The sequence below is a fragment of the Leucopleurus acutus genome, assembly GCF_964270905.1.
Source record: "Leucopleurus acutus genome assembly, chromosome: 12".
NCBI lineage: Eukaryota > Metazoa > Chordata > Mammalia > Artiodactyla > Delphinidae > Leucopleurus > Leucopleurus acutus.
This window is the reverse complement of record NC_139154.1, coordinates 45,749,242-45,769,012: the sequence shown is the minus strand read 5'-3', so window position 1 is coordinate 45,769,012 and position 19,771 is coordinate 45,749,242. Positions and strand designations below refer to the sequence as shown.

At 41.7% G+C, this 19,771-nt stretch overlaps 2 protein-coding genes across 6 annotated transcripts in view; one reads left to right on the top strand and one right to left on the bottom strand.

Moving 5' to 3' along the window:
• The window catches only part of LOC309970022 (protein FAM228B), a 42,409-nt gene extending 30,944 nt beyond the window's left edge, over nt 1-11,465 (bottom strand). For 4 of the 5 annotated variants that reach the window (XM_082852189.1, XM_082852188.1, XM_082852190.1 and 1 more), the window contains exons 1-2: nt 11,264-11,465; nt 10,565-10,692 (exon numbers count right to left, since the gene is read on the bottom strand). In XM_082852189.1, coding sequence (XP_082708315.1) covers nt 10,565-10,660 — 96 coding nt within the window. In that variant the 5' untranslated portion in view covers nt 10,661-10,692; nt 11,264-11,465. Of the gene's footprint in view, nt 1-10,564; nt 10,693-10,902; nt 11,107-11,263 lie in introns of those variants that run through there. The other variant, XM_082852192.1, reaches the window with a different exon arrangement.
• A 1,058-nt stretch (nt 11,466-12,523) lies between these two features.
• Nucleotides 12,524-18,456, top strand: PFN4 (profilin family member 4; the record flags this gene model as incomplete). Its single annotated transcript, XM_082852315.1, has 4 exons — nt 12,524-12,640; nt 12,932-13,069; nt 13,878-13,983; nt 16,931-18,456. The coding sequence occupies 4 exons, from the start codon at nt 12,524-12,526 to the stop codon at nt 16,957-16,959; spliced, it is 390 nt and encodes a 129-aa protein (XP_082708441.1). The 3' UTR covers nt 16,960-18,456.
• Between the last annotated feature and the right edge of the window lie 1,315 nt (nt 18,457-19,771).

The window sequence follows — 19,771 nt, the reverse complement described above, 5'->3', positions numbered from 1 at the left end:
AAAGCAAAATTGGCCATACACTAAATGATACTACAGTTCTGTCTAACAAAGCTTGGTGGCAAGACATGAAAAAAATCAGACTGTGTCCAAGTAACTTAACCGCATACCAGAACAAAGCTCAGCATATTTATTGGAAATCAAAGATATCCAGCACTCAACAAGGAAAAATTCACATCTGGCATCCAATTAAAAACATCACCAGGCATACAGGTCATGGAAGAAACCTAAATGTCCATCGACAGACGAATGGATAAAGAAGTTGTGGCACATATATACAATGGAATATTACTCAGCCATAAAAAGGAACAAAATTGAGTCATTTGCTGAGACGTGGATGGACTTAGAGACTGCCATACAGAGTGAAGTAAGTCAGAAAGAGAAAAACAAATATTGTATATTAACGCATGTATGTGGAACCTAGAAAAATGGTACAGATGAACCAGTCTGCAGGGCAGAGGTTGAGACACAGATGTAGAGAACAAACGTATGGACACCAAGGGGGGAAAACCGCGGTGGGGTGGGGATGGTGGTGTGCTGAATTGGACGATTGGGATTGACATGTATACACTGATGTGTATAAAACTGATGACTAATAAGAACCTGCAATATAAAAAAACAAACCAAAAAAAAACAACTAATACTAAACTTTCTTTGGGTTATTTGTATGGAAATATGTTTATATAAATGTTTCAGACATTACATGAAATTTCTAAAAATCTTATATGTTCTGGTATAATGTTATAAGTCATAATTCTAGTTATTACTTTAAAATGTATATCTCAGAAATTAAAAAAAAAAAATCACCAGGCATATAAAGAAGCAGGAAAATTTGACTAATGAAAAGAATCAATCAAAACTACCCCAGAGGAGACTTCCTTGTGTTCCAGTGGCTAAGACTCCATGCTCCCAATGCAGGGGGCCTAAGTTTGATCCCTGCTCAGGGAACTAGATCCCACATGCCGCAACTAAGAGTTTGCAGGCCGCAACTAAAGATCCCACATGCTGCAACTAAGGATCCCACACCCAGCAACGAAGACCTGGTGCAGCCAAATAAATATTTTTTTAAAAAACTACCCCAGAAATGACACAGATGATATAATTATTAGACCAAGACATTAAAATAGTTCATAAGTGCAGGAAGCTAGACGAAACAGCAGACGTTTTGAGACACGGAAGATTTTTTAAAAGGCCCCCTAAAAACTTAAGGGATAAAAACCACAATGTCTGAAATGAAAAATACAACAGACAGGATTATCAACAGACTGGGTATTACAGAAGAAATGATTAGTAAAGTTAAAATCATAATAGAAGCTGTCCAAAATGAAATGCAGGGAGGAAAAGTATGAAAAAGTTTAACAGATAATCAGTGGGCTATGGGATAGCTTTAAGCAGGCGATTAAACATGTAATTTTATTTCCCAAAAGGAGAAGGGGTGGGGTAGAAAAAATATTTTAAGAAACGATGGCTGAAATTTTTCCAGATGTGTTGGGAACTATACGCTCACCAATACTAGAGGTTCAATGAACTCTAAGCAGTAGAGAAATTGGAACCTTCATACATTGCTGATGAGAATGTAAAATGGTACAGCCACTGTTGGAAACAGTAGGCAGCTCCTCAAAAAGTTAAACACAGAATTACCATATGACTTAGCAATTCCATTCCTAGGTTATATACCCAAGATAGCTGAAAACATATGTTCACACAAAAACTTGTATACAATGTTCACAGCAGCATTGTTCATAATAGTCAAAAACCAGAAAAAATCCAAATGCCCATCCACTGATGAATGGATAAATAAAATGTGGTATATCCATATACTGGAGTATCATTTGGCCATAAAAAAGAATGAAGTGCTGACACATGCTACAACATGGATGAACCATGAAAACAGTATGCTAAGTGGAAGAAGTCAGACACAAAGGACCACATACTACATGATTCCATTTGTATACAATGTCCAGAATAGACAAATCTAAGAGAAAGTAGATTAGCAGTTGCCAGAGAACAAGGGAGAAGGGAATGGACAAGGACTGCTAAACGGTATGAGTTTCCTTTTTGGGGTGATGAAAATGTTCTGGAATTAGAGAGGTGATGGTTATACAACCTTGTGGATATACTAAAAACCACTGAATTGTACACTTTAAGGTAGTGAATTTTAAATTAAAAAATGCACGGGCTTCCCTGGTGGCGCAGTGGTTGAGAGTCCACCTGCCAATGCAGGGGACACAGGTTCGTGCCCCGGTCTGGGAGGATTCCACATGCCACGGAGCGGCTGGGCCCAAGGGCCATGGCCGCTGAGCCTGCGCGTCCGGAGCCTGTGCTCCACAATGGGAGAGGCCACAACAGTGAGAGGCCCGAGTACCACAAAAAAAACAACAACAAAAAAAAAAACACACAATGAGGGACTTCCCTGATAGTCCAGTGGTAAAGAATCCGCCTTACAATGCAGGGGACGCAGGTTCGATCCCTAGTCGGGGAACTGGGATCCCACATGCCATAGGGCAACTAAGCTCGCGTGCCACAACTACTGAGCTTGCACACCTCAACTAGAGAGCCTGCGTGCCGCAAACTACAGAGCCCACGCACCCTGGAGCCTGCATGCCACAACTAGAGAAGAGAAAACTTGCATGCCACAACTAGAGAGAAGCCCGCGCACCACCACAAAGATCCCACATGCCTCAACAAAGATCCCACGAGCTGCAACTAGGACCCAATGCAGCCAAAAAATTTTTAATTTTTTTAAAACACCACACAATGAAATGTGACTCTACATCTTTTGAAATGTGACTCTACATCTTTTAGAATGTCTCAAAAGACTACACCTACACACACACACACACACACACACACACACACACACACACACACACAGACTGTACCAAATGTTGGCTAGGATGTGAAACACTGGAACTCCCATACACTGCTAGTGGAAATATAAAATAATACAACTTTGGGCTTCCCTGGTGGCGCAGTGGTTGAGAGTCCGCCTGCCGATGCAGGAGACACGGGTTCGTGCCCCAGTCCAGGAAGATCCCACATGCCACAGAGCGGCTGGGTCCGTGAGCCATGGCCGCTGAGCCTGCGCATCCGGAGGCTGTGCTCCGCAACGGGAGAGGCCACAACAGTGAGAGGCCCGCGCACCAGAAAAATAAATAAATAAATAAATAATATAATATAATATAACTTTGGAAAACAGTTGGCAGTTTCATAAAATATTAAATTCATTTACCATATGACCTAGGCATTCTACAACTAGATGTTTACCCAACAGTAATGAAAATATATATCCATATAAAGACATGTACATGAATGTTCCTAACAGCTTTATTTATAATAGCCAAAAACTGTAAACAACCCAAACGTCCAATGACAGAATAGACAAACTGGGGTATATAGCATTCAGCAAAAAAAAAAAAAAAAAGGAACTGAGTACTGAAACATGAAACAACATGGATGAATTGCAAATTATACTGAGTGAAAGAAGCCTGACAAAAATAATACATAAGATTATATTTGTATAAAAAAATTTAAATGTAAAATAAACTACAGTGAGATTGGTTCAAGATCCGGAGTAGAAGGACGTGCTCTCACTCCCTCCTGAGAGAGCACCGGAATCACAACTAACTGCTAAACAATCATCAACAGGAAGACACTGGAACTCACCAAAAAGGATACCCCACATCCAAAGACAAAGGAGAAGCCACAATGAGATGGTAGGAGGGGTGCAATCACAATAAAATCAAACCCCATATCTCCTCAGTGGGTGACTCACAAACTGGAGAACACTTATACCACAAGAGTCCACCCACTGGAGTGAAGGTTCTGAGCCCCACATCAGGCTTCCCAACCTGGGGATCCGGCAACAGAAGGAGGAATTCCTAAAGACTCAGACGTTGAAGGCTAGCGGGATTTGACTGCAGGACTTTGACAGGATTGGTGGAAACGGAGACTCCACTCTTGGAGGGCACACACAAAGTAGTGTGCACATCGGGACCCAGGGGAACGAGCAGTGACCCCATAGGAGACTGAACTAGAACTACCTGCTAGTGTTGGAGGGTCTCCTGCAGAGGCGGGGGTGGCTGTGTCTCACCGTGAGGACAAGGACAATGGCAGCAGAAGTTCTGGGAAGTACTCCTTGGCGTGAGCCCTCCCAGAGTCCATCATTAGCCCCACCAAAGAGCCCAGGTAGGCTCCAGTGTTGGGTTGCCTCAGGCCAAACAACCAATAGGGAGGGAACCCAGCCCCACCCATCAGCAGTCAGGTGGATTAAAGTTTTACTGAGCTCTGCCCACCAGAGCAACAGCCAGCTCTACCCACCACCAGTCCCTCCCATCAGGAAACTTGCACAAGCCTCTTAGATAACCTCATCCACCAGAGGGCAGACAGCAGAAGCAAGAACTACAATCCTGCAGCCTGTGGAACAAAAACCACATTCACAGAAAGACAGATAAGATGAAAAGGCAAAGGGCTATGTACCAGATGAAGGAACAAGACAAAACTCCAGAAAAACAACTAAATGAAGTGGAGATAGGCAACCTTCCAGAAAAAGAGTTCAGAATAATGATAGTGAAGATGATCCAGGACCTCGGAAACAGAATGGAGGCAAAGATCGAGAAGATGCAAGAAATGTTTAACAAAGACCTAGAAGAATTAAAGAACAAAGAGAGATGAAAAATACAATAACTGAAATGAAAAATACATTAGAAGGAATCAATACCAGAATAACTGAGGAGAAGAACGGATAAGTGACCTGGAAGACACAATGGTGGAATTCACTGCTGCAGAACAGAATACAGAAAAAAGAATGAAAAGAAATGAGGCCAGCCTAAGTGACTTCTGGGACAACATTAAAGGCAACAACATTCACATTATAGGGGTCCCAGAAGGAGAAGAGAGAGAGAAAGGACCTGAGAAAATATTTGAAGAGATTATAGTCAAAAACTTCCCAAACATGGGGAAGGAAATTGCCACCCAAGTCCAGAAAGCGTAGAGTCCCATACAGGATAAACCCAAGGAGAAACACACTGAGACACATAGCAATCAAATTGGCAAAAATTAAAGACAAAGAAAAATTATTGAAAGCAGCAAGGGAAAAACGACAAATAACATACAAGGGAACTCCCATAAGGTTAACAGCTGATTTCTCAGCAGAAACTCTACAAGCCAGAAGGGAGTGGCATGATATACTTAAAGTGATGAAAGGGAAGAAACTACAGCCAAGATTACTCTAGCCGGCAAGATCTCATTTAGATTCGATGGAGAAATCAAAAGCTTTACAGACAAGCAAAAGTTAACAGGATTCAGCACCACCAAACCAGCTCTACAACAAATGCTAAAGGAACTTCTCTAAGTGGAAAACACAAGAGAAGAAAAGAACCTACAAAAACAAACCCAAAACAATTAAGAAAACAGTAATAGGAACATACATATCAACAATTACCTTAAATGTGAATGAATTAAATGTTCCAACCAAAAGACACAGGCTTGCTGAATGGATACAAAAACAAGACCCATATATATGCTGTCTACAAGAGACCCACTTCAGACCTAGGGACACATACAGACTGAAAGTGAGGGGATGGAAAAAGATATTCCATGCAAATGGAAATCAAAAGAATGCTGGAGTAGCAATAGTTGTATCAGATAAAATAGACTTTAAAATAAAGAATGTTACAAGAGACAAGGAAGGACACTACACAATGATCAAGGGATCAATCCGAGAAGAAGATATAACAATTATAAATATATATGCACCCAACATAGGAGCACCTCAATATATAAGGCAACTGCTAACAGCTATAAAAGAGGAAATCGACAGTAACACAATAACAGTGGGGGACATTAAAACCTCACACCAATGGACAGCTCATCCAAACAGAAAATTAATAAGGAAATACAAGCTTTAAATGACACAACAGGCCAGACAGATTTAATTGATATTTATAGGACATTCCATCCAAACACAGCAGATCACACTTTCTTCTCAAGTGCGCACAGAACATTCTCTAGGATAGATCACAACTTGGGTCACAAATCAAGCCCTAGTAAATTTAAGAAAATTGAAATCATATTAAGCATCTTTTCTGACCACAACGCTATGAGATTAGAAATCAGTTACAGGAAAACAAATGTAAAAAACACAAACACAGGGAGGCTAAACAATACGTTACTAAATAACCAATAGATCACTGAAGAAATTAAAGGGGAAATCAAAAAATACCTAGAGACAAATGACAATGAAAACACAACGATCCAAAGCCTATGGGATGCAGCAAAAGCAGTTCTAAGAGGGAAGTTTATAGCAATACAATCCTACCTCAAGAAACAACAAACATCTCAAATAAACCATCTAACCTTACACCTAAAGGAACTAGAGAAAGAAAAACAAATCCCAAGTTAGTAGAAGGAAAGAAATAATAAAGATCAGAGCTGAAATAAATGAAATAGAAACAAAGAAAACAATACCAAAGATCAATAAAACTAAAAGCTGGTTCTTTGAGAAGATAAACAAAATTGATAAACCATTAGCCAGACTCATCAAGAAAAAGAGGGAGAAGGCTTCCCTGGTGGCGCAGTGGTTGAGAGTCCGCCTGCCAATGCAGGTGACACGGTTCATGCCCCGGTCTGGGAAGATCCCACATGCCACGGAGCGGCTAGGCCCGTGAGCCATGGCCGCTGAGCCTACACGTCCGGAGCCTGTGCTCTGCAACGGGAGAGGCCACAACAGTGAGAGGCCTGTGTACCGCAAAAAAAAAAAAGAAAAAGAAAAAGAGGGAGAGGACTCAAATCAATAAAATTAGAAATGAAAAAGGAGAAGTTACAACAGACACCGCAGAAATATAAACCATCCTAAGAGACTACTACAAGCAACTCTATGCCAATAAAATGGACAACCTGGAAAAAATGGACAAATTCTTAGAAAGGTATATCCTTCCAAGACAGAACCAGGAAGAAATAGAAAATATGAACAGACCAATCAGAAGTAATGAAATTGAAACCGTGATTAAAAATCTTCCAACAGGGCTTCCCTGGTGGCGCAGTGGTTGAGGGTCTGCCTGCCAATGCAGGGGACATGGGTTCGTGCCCCGGTCCAGGAGGATTCCCACGTGCCACGGATTGGCTGGGCCCGTGAGCCATGGCCGCTGAGCCTGCGCGTCTGGAGCCTGTGCTCCACAACAGGAGAGGCCACGGCAGTGAGAGGCCCGTGTACCGCAAAAAAAAAAAAAAAAATCTTCCAACAAACGAAAGTCCAGGACCAGATGGCTTCACAGGTGAATTCTATCAAACATTTAGAGAAGAGTTAACAGCCATCCTTCTCAAACTCTTCCAAAAAACTGCAAAGAAACACTCCCAAACTCATTCTATGAGGCCACCATCACCCTGATACAAAAACCAGACAAAAATACCACAAAAAAAGAAAATTACAGACCAATATCACTCATGAATATAGATGCAAAAACCCTCAACAAAGTATTAGCAAACAGAATTCAACAACACATTAAAAGGATCATACACCATGATCAAGTGGGATTTATCCCAGGGATGCAAGGATTCTTCAATATACGTTAATCAATCAATGTGATACACCATATTAACAAATTGAAGAATAAAAACCATATGATCATCTCAATAGATGCAGAAAAAGCTTTTGACAAAATTCAACACCTATTTACGATAAAAAACTCTCCAGAAAGTGGGCACAGAGGGAAACTACCTCAACATAATTAAGGCCATATACGACAAACCCACAGCAAACATCATTCTCAATGGTGAAAAACTGAAAGCATTTCCTCTAAGATCAGGACGAAGACAAGGATGTCCACTCTCATCACTATTATTCAACACAGTCTTGGAAGTCCTAGCCACAGCAATCAGAGAAGAAAAAGAAATAAAAGGAATACAAATTGGAAAAGAGGAAGTAAAACTGTCACTGTTTGCAGATGACATGATACTATATATAGAGAATCCTAAAGATGCCACCAGGAAACTACTAGAGCTAATCAACACCATGTGGTAAAGTTGCAGGATACACAATTAATGCACAGAAATCTCCTGCATTCCTATACACTAATGATGAAAAATCTGCAAGAGAAATTAAGGAAACACTCCCATTTACCATTGCAACAAAAAGAATAAAACACCAAAAAATAAACCTACCTAGGGAGACAAAAGACCTGTATGCAGAAAACTGTAAGACACTGATGAAAGAAATTAAAGATGATACAAACAGATGGAGCGATATACCATGTTCTTAGACTGGAAGAATCAATGTTGTGAAAATGACTATACTACCCAAAGCAATCTACAGATTCAATGCAATCCTTATCAAATTACCAATGGCATTTTTTACAGAACTAGAATAAAAAAATCTTAAAATTTGTATGGAGACACAAAAGACCCCGAATAGCCAAAGTGGTCTTGAGGGAAAAAAACGGAGCTGACTTCAGACTATACTACAAAGCTACACTAATCAAGACACTATGGTACTGGCACAAAAACAGAAATACAGATCAATGGAACAGGATAGAAAGCCCAGAGATAAACCCACACACCTATGGTCAACTAATCTATGACAAAGGAGGCAAGGATATACAATGGAGAAAAGACAGTCTCTTCAATAAGTGGTGCTGGAAAACTGGACAGCTACATGTAAAAGAATGAAATTAGAACACTCTGTAACACCATACACAAAAATAAACTCAAAATGGATTAGAGACCTAAATGTAAGACTGGACACTATAAAACTCTTAGAGGAAAACATAGGAAGAACACTCTTTGACAGAAATCGCAGCAAGATCTTTTTTGATCCAGCTCCTAGAATAATGGAAATAAAAACAAGAATAAACAAATGGGACCTAATGAAACTTAAAAGCTTTTCCACAGCAAAGGAAGATGAAAAGACAACACTCAGAATGCGAGAAAATATTTGCAAACAAATCAACGGACAAAGGATTAATCTCCAAAATACCTAAACAGCTCATGCAGCTCAATATTAAGAAAACAAACAACCCAGGGCTTCCCTGGTGGCACAGTGGTTGAGAGTCCGCCTGCTGATGCAGGGGACACAGGTTTGTGCCCCGGTCCTGGAGGATCCCACATGCCGCGGAGCAGCTAGGCTCGTGAGCCATGGCCCCTGAGCCTGCGCATCCGGAGCCTGTGCTCCGCAACAGAAGAGGCCACAACAGTGAGAGGCCCGCGTACAGCCAAAAAAAAAAGAAAGCAAACAACCCAATCCAAAAATGGGCAGAAGACCTAAATAGACATTTCTCTAAAGAAGACATACAGATGGCCAAGAAGCACATGAAAAGCTGCTCAACCTCACTAATTATTAGAGACATGCATATCAAACTACAATGAGGTATCACCTCACACCAGTTAGAATGGGCATCATCAGAAAATCTACAAGCAACAAATGCTGGGAAGGGCGTGGAGAAAAGGGAACCCTCTTGCACTGTTGGTGGGAATGTAAATTGATAAAGCCACTATGCAGAACAGTATGGAGGTTCCTTAAAAAACTAAAAATAGAATTACCACATGACCCACCAATCCCACTACTGGGTATATACCCAAAGAAAACCATAATTCATAAAGACACATGCACCCCAATGGTCACTGCAGCACTATTTACAATAGCCAGGACATGGAAGCAACCTAAATGCCCAGAAACAGACGAATGGATAAAGAAGATGTGGTACATATATACAACGGAATATTACTCAGCCACAAAAAGGAACAAAATTGAGTCATTTGTAGAGACGTGGAGGGATCTAGAGACTGTCATACAGAGTGAAGTAAGTCAGAAAGAGACAAACAAATATCGTATATTAACACATATATGTGGAACCTAGAAAAACGGTACAGATGAACCGGTTTGCAGGTCAGAAATAGAGACACAGATGTAGAGAACAAACGTATGGACACCAAGGGGGAGAAAGTGTTGGGGGGTGATAGTGGTGGGATGAATTGGGAGATTGGGATTGACATGTATATGCTAATATGTATAAAATGGATAATTAATAACCTGCTGTATAAAAAAATTCAAAAAAAAATTTTAAAAAATAAAAATAAAATTTAAGAAAAATAAAATAAACTATAGTGATAGAAAGCAGGCAGGGAGGGGGCACTCACAAAGGGACACAATGAGGAAACTTTGGAGGTACTGAATATGTTCACTGTCTCAACTGTGGTGATGGTTTCATGTGTGAATACATAGCTAGAAATTTATCAAACTGTACACTTTCAATATATGCAGTTTATTGTATATCAAGTATACCTTAATAAAGCTGTGTAGAAAAAAAGAATCTAAAAAAACAAAACCACAACATATATAAATTTGGGTGATGCAGTTAAAGCTTCAGAAGAAACTTCGTAACTCTGTTATACTAGAAAAGGTATATAACCCATGTTAAACTAGAAAATGGAGAGCAAAGTAAACACAAGGTTAATAGAAAGAAAGGGATAATAAAGAATAGAATAGAAAACACAGAGAATAATACATTTAGCACAGGCCACTTGTCAGTGCAACCACCCAAGTATAAACTTCAGAATGCCACTACTACTGTACCTCCATGAAGGAAAGTGGCTGGGGCTCCAGCCATTCGTTTGAGCTCTTGAGCCTGGTAAGTCTGTCAGTTATCACATCACTGTCTGAACTTTTCATTGTGTTCACAAATAACAGAGCCCCTAGAAAAACTAAGAAATCAGCTTACTTAGTAACGAGAATTCAGATTTATTCTCTTCTATTTGATTAATAATCACTATTCGTGGCCGTGAACGGACGTGGAACGGATTCTGAACTTTAGACACCCACACTTTCCCTAAGGAGAGGGGCCTTCACCCAGGATTCTGCTGGTGTCTTCCGAGCCAGCCTCCTTTAAGCAGGGGAGCTCTCTCCAGACCCACCCGCCGTCCCCTCGAATCCCAGGCTTCCCACAACGTGGCCCAATGGAGCCGGTGTGGCAATTCTCAGCCTGGCCTCTAGGAGTCGCATCTGCAGTTTTCGGAGTGGGCAGAGTTGCAGCCTTCTGACTCCTGAAGCACACCCAGGATGGGCTTCTCACAGAAGGAAGGGCTTTTGAACACAATTAGCTTGTCTTCAAGCTCTGAGAGTCCCAAACCGCCACCCCCAGCCCCGTCCAGACCCGTCCAGCCCGTGCCTGAGGGAGAAGCACCCACGACCCCGCCCCTTCCCTCCTACCCCGCTGGCAAGGTGCGTGTGGCCTCCGCCCGGCCTGGAGGAAAAGCTGCAGGCCGCGACAGGTACCTCAGCTCCCCTCCCTCGACTGGCAGGGCCTTCGGTTCTCTGGCACCACGACAGGGCCGGGCCCGACAGCCCACGGCGCCTGAGTCGTCAGCTGCGGCGGGAGAGTGAGCCCGTCCCACCTGAGGTCCAGTCAGCTCGAGCCCGTCGCCTCGGTAGATTAAGAACGTTTCGTGTCCAGAGATTCGGTCGAGGCACCCCGCGACCCCTCCGCCGCGGCGCCGCCGAGGCGGCCGGTGGACTCCGAATTCCGCGGGACCGCCCGGTCCGGAGACTCGGCCGCTGCGTCCCTGAGTCCCGCGCAAATGCGCTACCGCAGACCAGCCTGGCTGAGAAGAAACCAGAAAAGTCGTAGCTCCGGCGCCCAACGGCTGGTAGTGGTCTGCGGTCGGGGCCGTAGCGCTTCTCGGTGACGGGCAGCTGCCGCAGCCAATAGCTGGGCTCGTCGCCCTCTCGCCCCGCCTCCCCCCGCGTCCGTTGACCGCCGCATGCGCTTCAAGCCAGCTTTTGGTTGAGTGTTGGGCTCCTTCCCGAGAGCAAGGGGGCTTTTCCTGGTCAGGCCCGCCGCGATCCCCCAAACCCTCTGCCCCTCCTGTGCGTGTCCGCAGCCAACCAGACTGGACATTAACACACCCTCCCTCGCCCTCAGTAACCCCGCTCCAGGGAACCCCCGTGGGCCAAATCGCTGCGAAGGGAGTGGCGGGCTAGGGGCTCCTTGGAAGGACGAGTGTTTGTGGAGTTTGTCCCGATGAGGAGGGCCCAAGAAGACTTGGGAACCTGTGCGGAAAATGTCGCTTTAGGTTCCTTAAGGTGTTTTTAGTCCCCTGGGGTATTGATCAGTGTCCATAGTTGGTGCTGATGTTGGTCAGTGGGAAAGGAACGTGAGGACTCATGACCAGTATATCTCATTTAGTCTTGTTTACTTCAGTAGTTCTCCATTTCGTCAGGTTTTTAATTTTTTTTAGTTTTAATCCTAGGTGATTCTGATGCAAACTATTGACACAGATAGAAAATTACGAGCTGTGATTTTCCAAACTCATAACCCTCTCTGTGAACTGATTTTCTATGATTCTGTTTTCCTCTTGAGTATTGGTGGGCACTGGATGATGGAACTCCATTTTCACCCTTCATCTTTTCAAAGTGCACATGCTGATATTAAAGCTGTCCAGGGTGTCTTAGGGACATTTGTATTCACAGGGCTTTTAAAAGCTAGCCAGAGCAGATGGTTTCAACTGCAGTTCCCTTTTTCAGGGCTGAGGGAGCATGAGCCATTTGCAGAACTTACTGTTAGATACACTCCTGGGAACGAAGCATGTAGACAGTGCAGCCCTCATCAAACTCCAGGAGCCGAGCCTATGTGTAGCATCACCTGGATTTAGTGTAAGAAAAAAACAGGCTTGGGCATAAGAGTTTAAATCTTTTTCTGTAAAGGCCATAGACAGTACATAAAAGAATGGGAGTGACTATGTTCCAATAAAACTTTATGAACACTGAAATTTGAATTTCATGTAATTTTTACATATCACAAAATATTATTATTTTGATTTTTTTTTCAACTACTTAAAAATGTAAAAACCATTCTTCATTTGCAGGCTTACAAAAACTGGTAGTGGTACAAATTTGGCCAGTCCACCATAGGTTGCCAACTTCTAGTCTATTTAACCTCTGCAGGTAATGCCCAGTGATGTCCGAACACTTGTGGATGGATTTGCCAAGAACCCTTTGAAAACCAGAAGAGAAGGATTGTATTTCAAGGAGAAGGACTACAAATGTGTCCGGGCAGATGACTATTCTCTTTATGCTAAGAGTGTGAGGGTTCGAGATTTGAAGACAACTTTGTAAAAACCTTAAGAAAAGAATTTGACTCCAGTTTTCAGTTCCTCTCCTGATACTATCTTTAAAACAGACTAAGCCTGTTACTGCAATGGCAATGTTTGAGATAGCAGTCTAGTGCCAGGAAGGCACATGTAAAAGAAAGTACTAACAGAGAGCCTAGTTCTGAGAAATGTTCATTCCAGAATTTATCAACTGAACCTTGCCTGAACTGTCTCTTTCCACTGTAATTATTCCTCATACTCCACCTTCTCCTTCTTTAAAAAACAAAGTGATATTACTCTTGTGCTTAAAACGTCTGTTGGTTCACTGTTGCCTATAAGGAATTAAGGGGATGACAGTCATATTTCTGTATGCCCTATATGATGGGTTAGGCACACTTCACCCACATTATAAAATAAGTAGCCTCATTTACAGATGAGGAAACTGAGGCTTAACCAGGTTAAATAACTCTTCCATAGTCATACAGCAGAAAATGGAGGTGCTGGGATTCAAGCCCAGAGCTATCTAATTCCAAAATGTATTTCCTTTCCGTGACATCTGTTGTTCTCACTGGGATAGGGGTATATTACAATCAATTCAGGAGCTTTTTTCAGAATACACATGCTGTTATTACAACAGTCTAAAACTTTTTGACAACTAAATCAGTGAAAAAGAGCGGAGAGTCCAAAAACAAACATAATGAATATGGAAGTCAGGAAATGGTGAAAAATGTGGCTGGCGCGTAACTTCTTGTCCTGTAACTAGAACCAAGAGAAGGGCATTCTGTTTTATTTTTATCCAGGAAAATACTGGTGTGGTTGTTGTGAAGACCCGTCTGTATCTTCTGGTGGCAACTTACACTGAGGGCATGTATCCTAGTGTCTGTGTGGAAGCCACAGAGAAATTGGGTAAGTTTGCTCCCAATGCCTGTCTTTGTTCCCTGTGGTAGTCAAGTCTTCTGACTGCAAGTAACCCAATCAAACCAGCTAGGGTAGAAAGGAGGAATTTATTGGAAGGGTACCAGGGTTACTTATATAACCGGTGAAAGGACAGAGTGCAGCTGAGCCACAAGGAAAATGGATTCCAGGGACTGGAACACTGCTAGCACTCTACTCTAGTCTCTCCTCCTAAGAGGGTCAGCTTTGTTCCATCCCATTGCAGACTGCCTCCTTTCCTAGTGGTGTCATGGTCAAGCCTTGCATCCTATCTCTTAATTTCTTTTAGAACCCTGATCTGACAAGTCTTAGATCATATAATTTACCTTTATATCAGTCAGCTGGGGTTAGGAGGTGGGAAAGGCAGGGTTAAAAAGCAGAGATGTAGTTGCTGGGGGCCATCCTCTATACAAGGATTTTCTACAGAAAAATAAATTACTGTGAGCCAGGCTTATTGGTGTCTGCTGCATTCCCCTTCCATGTCTCTACATTTTAAAATAAAGATCTAATGTAGAACTAACTGGGAAATTATATCTATGAGAGTTGAGCTTAATAAACGATAAATTGTATCTGTGTTTAGATTTTTTAATCTAAATTTAAATTTCTTTTTTTTAGCAGTTTTAGTAGTCACTTTTAAAAAATATATTTATTTATTTGGCTGTGCCAGGTCTTAGTTGCAGCAGGCAGGCTCCTTAGTTGTGGCATGCAAACTCTTAGTTGCAGAATGCATGTGGGATCTAGTTCCCTGACCAGGGATCGAACCCAGGCCCCCTGCATTGGGAGCGCAGAGTCTTATCCACTGTGCCACCAGGGAAGTCACCTAAATTTAAATTTCTAAAAAAAAGTTTTTGTTGGAGTTGCTTGAACACTCCTTTGAGATAGGAGAATCCTCCATCTACTTCTGCTAGTGAGGAAAGCAGCCAACCTTTCATTCTTTCAACGAATTCTCAGTGACGACCTACATGTATGTGCACTGCACTATTCTAATAAACTAGGAAATCAAAGCTGGTTAAGATAGTCTCTGCTTTCCATGCCTCTATACGATACTGCTGCCCTATCTGCCTGAAATATCTTCCCTTTCTGTCCCTGCCCTTTCACATCCAGTTGGCAAATTCCTAATTATCATTGAAAACCCAAATCAGATCTTGGGCTTCCCTCTACTGTGCTATGTATTTTATGCATACCTTTATTATTACTGACATTAGAGTCCTTTGTTTACCTTGATTGTGAGTCCCTAGAAGGCAAAAATTTCGTCTTAATCCAGTCCCTAAAACAGTGTCTAATGATGAGTAGGAAATTAATGCATGTTTGATGAACAAATAAATGAATGACCTCTGCCTAGCAGAATCTGGGAGGGCACCAGACAGCGGAATCTTTTTTTTTTTTGATTAATTTTTATTGGAGTATAGTTGCTTTACAATGTTGTGTTGGTTTCTACTGTACAGCAAAGTGAATCAGCTATACGTATACATATATCCCATCTTTTTTGGATTTCCTTCCCATTTAGGTCACCACAGAGCATTAAGTAGAGTTCCCTGTGCCATACAGTAGGTTCTCATTAGTTATCTATTTTATACATAGTATCAATGGTGTATATATGTCAATCCCAATCTCCCAATTCCTCCCACCCGCTCCTTTCCCCCTTCGTACCCATAGTTTGTTCTCTACATCTGTGTCTCTATTTCTGCTTTGCAAATAAGATCATCTACACCATTTTTCAGACAGCTGAATCTTAAAGGATTAATTGAGAAATTAACTACCATCACAGAAACTACACACACACAAAATGTATATAAGTACAGACCTTCACAGTTGTCATAAATAGTTCCCTGGCATGGATTGTCATAAACCATGCTACATGGCTGGCAATGAGGTATTCTAGGAGCAAATAGGACTGAGCGTAGGCAAGACACAACTTAGGAAGCACCTAACAGGAGGGGTGATTTCCAGCATGGGAGGAACAGGCAATTACAACCACCGAGGATCTTTCCTGAGCAGGTGTCAGGATTTAAGGGAGGTTCAGTTTCAGTAGCGTAGGGCAGGAGCAGGAGGACGGAATGGAGACTTGTATATCTGGGCTAATTATCGAATTAAAGCTATCCAGAAAAGGAAGCCAGGAAAATGAGCAAATAGGCTCTAAAGAGGCCAGACGCTATCCGGTCAGCTGTGGCCCAGGGCTAATTCCCCAGGTATCCTGTGGAGAAGACCAGAGAAGTTGCCTGCCCACTGTAATGTAGATTCTGTGGCTGGCACCAAGGAGTGCTTAGGGCCACAAGAGACTCCAAAGAACGTGTGTTATTTAGAAGGACAGGGCTGACATCATTCCACTAAGATCTCACTACTCTGGGAAGGGATCGGCTATCTTGGAAGTGACTGAATGCTCATGAGGGATGGATGAGGCTGATATCCACTCAGGAGCCAGTTACTTATCTCATGTCTCTTTTTTTTTTTGGCTGCGCCCACATCGCTGGCGGGTTTTGCAACCAGGGATTGAACCTGGGCCACCGCAGTGAAAGCGCTGAGTCCTAATCACTGGACCTCCAGGGAATTCCCTCATGTCTCATTACTCTATTTCCTTGACTTGTTTTTCTTTTAATTATATTTTTCTCTTTCAAAAATTATGCATGACAATTACAGAAAATTTGGGAAATAAAGAACTATTACAATTTTTTATTATGAAAGATTCTAGGAGCATTGTGTGTGTGTATATATAGATACACAAATATATATCTCCCCTAATAGACAATGAACTCCTTGAAGTCAGGGATTGGGTCTTAACTATCCAGTCATCCTTGTATCTCCAAGTACTTAGCACAGTGCCTAGCACGTGGTAGTTACGAACATTTATGGAATAAATGAATGAATCATATTGTGATAATGTACTGTTCATAAGTAATAACTATATTCTGTTTTCTTTCAGGAGAATATCTAAGAAGAAAAGGAAATTAAGTCATCAGAGGACTATGAAAGACAGCTTTTATGATTTTAGAAGAAAACTATAGATCCTAAAGAAAAAGTAATGCCTTATATTGTGGTTGAAAAATACTAGGCAGAAGATACTGAAAAGGAAGAATGAGTTAAGGAAGCAATTTTTCTTATTTCAAGAGATCCTCTTCTTTAATTGGAATTACTTAGTCCACTTTATTTGTTCCTTTTTTTTTTTTTAGTGTTGGTCATTGGCATGAATGTGAGGCATTTCACAGGGCATATGATAGTTTCACAGGGCATTTCTGTTGGGAGACTCCTCCATGAGTCTCTGTATTCCCACACATCTTGCTAGGTATGCCAAGAATACAAGGCCCTAACCACTCTTCATGCAGACCATTTCAGGGTTATGTTGCAGGAAGCAACCTTGAAAAATGAAGTGATGTCTCCCTTCAGAACCAAGGGCAAGCTTGCTTACTGCTTGCTCTGAAAGAGGTAGATTCCCTGAATTCAGTGTTCCTGTCCTAGAGTGCAGCTCACTGCATGTGTGGCATCTATCTGGTCCACATCACCCCTGTGGGACCTGGGGAAAAGGGGAACCAATGTAAAGACCACCCAACAACAGGCCACTCATCAAGGTATCTGAGGGACACACTGCACTCCCCACCATCTGCAGGCATCTGATTTTGTTGAGCACTGGAAAGGTCTTCCCAAAAATCAACTCAAAAAGATTTCTGACTCCACCTCCCTCACTTCCTCCTAGTCCACACAACTTAGTGGGGTCAATGAATACAGCCTTCCCCAGAAAGGGTTCATCTCCTCTTGGTCACCTCCTGGGTGATGATCAGAATGATGAGGGTAGAGAGTATATATAACCTATTTTGAAAATTCAGGATTCTACCCTGATCATTCCTGGCCATGGTGCATCTTTCTTTCTCCTAATAGCAACCCCAGGCCAGTCTGTTTGTACAGCTTCCAAGTGTCCCTAGGGAGGGAATACCATAGGCCACTGGCATTTCTTGACATTACCATGCAGTTTTCTGAATTCCAAAAGCATGCTATCTGAGGCAAAGTGTCTTTCGTTAATGTTTATAAAATTCTCCCACTTTCAGGTTTTGTATAACAGCCTTTCAAGGAGCTTACCTCCAATACAATTCCTTTTCTGAGCTTGGGTGCCAAGAACTACAGATTTGTTCTGGGTGGTCAAGCTGACCACTGTCCGTTCATTCATTTATCTGTTCAGCTGCTTGATTCTTTTCTGAGTTAGAGGTAAAAGTACATTTAAAATTTACTTATTTAGCATTCGTTGAGTAGTCTACTGTGTGCTAGGTACTGTTGATACAAAAGTAAATAATATATACACCCCACCGCAGATAGGATTACAATTTAGTGAAGAAAATTTATAAATGAGTCACATTACCATGTGACAAATGCTGTAACAGATAGAAAAAAAGAACTGTAAAGCACAAAGCCTAAAGCAATCAACTGTGCATTCAGGAGCCTGAAAATGCATTTGAAGTGAATCTGGAAGAATAAGTAAGTACAGAAGAGAGCGAAAAGCATTCCAGGTTTAAGGAATAGCATATGCAAGTTCCTGTTGTGTGAAAAGAATGGTGAGAGGTTCAGTGTGGCTGGAAAATAGTATGTATGAGAGAATGATAAATGCAACTGGGAAGATGGATGGGGCCAAAGGAGAAAAGGCTACTTTCTTCAGGGTAACTCAAAGGACATCAAGCAGTGTTGCGGTATAAACAGTACTTTTTGAAACTTTTATAATTTTGATTGCAAAAGTAATATACACTCATAAAAACACTTGAGAAAATAAGTTACTCATAATTTCACATTAAATGAAAACAACTGTTGATAGTTTTTGTTATTTTCTTCCAGTCTTTTTTCAGTGCACATAATATATACATTTTTTTTATAAATCTATAGTTTTATTGAGACAAAAACTGACAGTGTTGGTATGAAGTTTAACATTTAAACAAAAGTTTTCACAGAAACCTAACACATGCCTAAAAAGATTTTACAACAGAGTTCTAGATGCAGGTCTAAATGATGTCAAGAACTGATGGATCTCATGATTCAAGACAGCATTTTGGGTTTTAGTTAATTATTAGGATTAAAAAAATTTGTTTTGTTTTAAAGTGAACCACTGCCCCAGTATGAAAATTTAATCTCCTGACACCAGGGCTTCAGAAATCATTCAACTCTTGAAGTGACTCTGAACTTGTGCTGTCAGTGACTGAACCCTGCCACCAATGGTCTCAAAGTTCAAAAAACAGAGGCTCCAAGAGTTTTCCACCCTAAGAGCACCGGCCCTTGTCTTTGCCTACTCTCCCATCTCCTATACCACCCTCTGCCCTTCCCCAAATACTTCAGCCAGTGGCTTGGATAGAGAAGCTGATATTTATAACTTCAAAATCGGAAAAGAAAGGGTCTTCTTGTCAATTTCAAGAATTAGCACCTCTAAGACAGAATGATCTGCCTGTGTATACAACTCCAATAAGACATTTCCTCCTCAACCAGTTTCCATCCCCCAAATGGCAGCTTTGGTAACTTCTTAACTGGGAAGTTAAGAAGTTACCAAAGCTTAATGCTTTTTGGGAACAGCATTAAGCTCAGGCAGGGAACACCTTGGCTTCTAAGTTTCAGGCATTCACAGCTTTTAAACAGTCTCTCAGAGACCTCATTTAGGTTGCCAATGACATTTTTTGAAAGGATGAAATATTCTGGACACAGAACCAAATCATCATTAGTTGTTCTTTCCTTTGTTTCACCATTTCCCCCCAACAGGCCCCGAATTTTAACAAAAATGACCCTAACCCATCTCCCT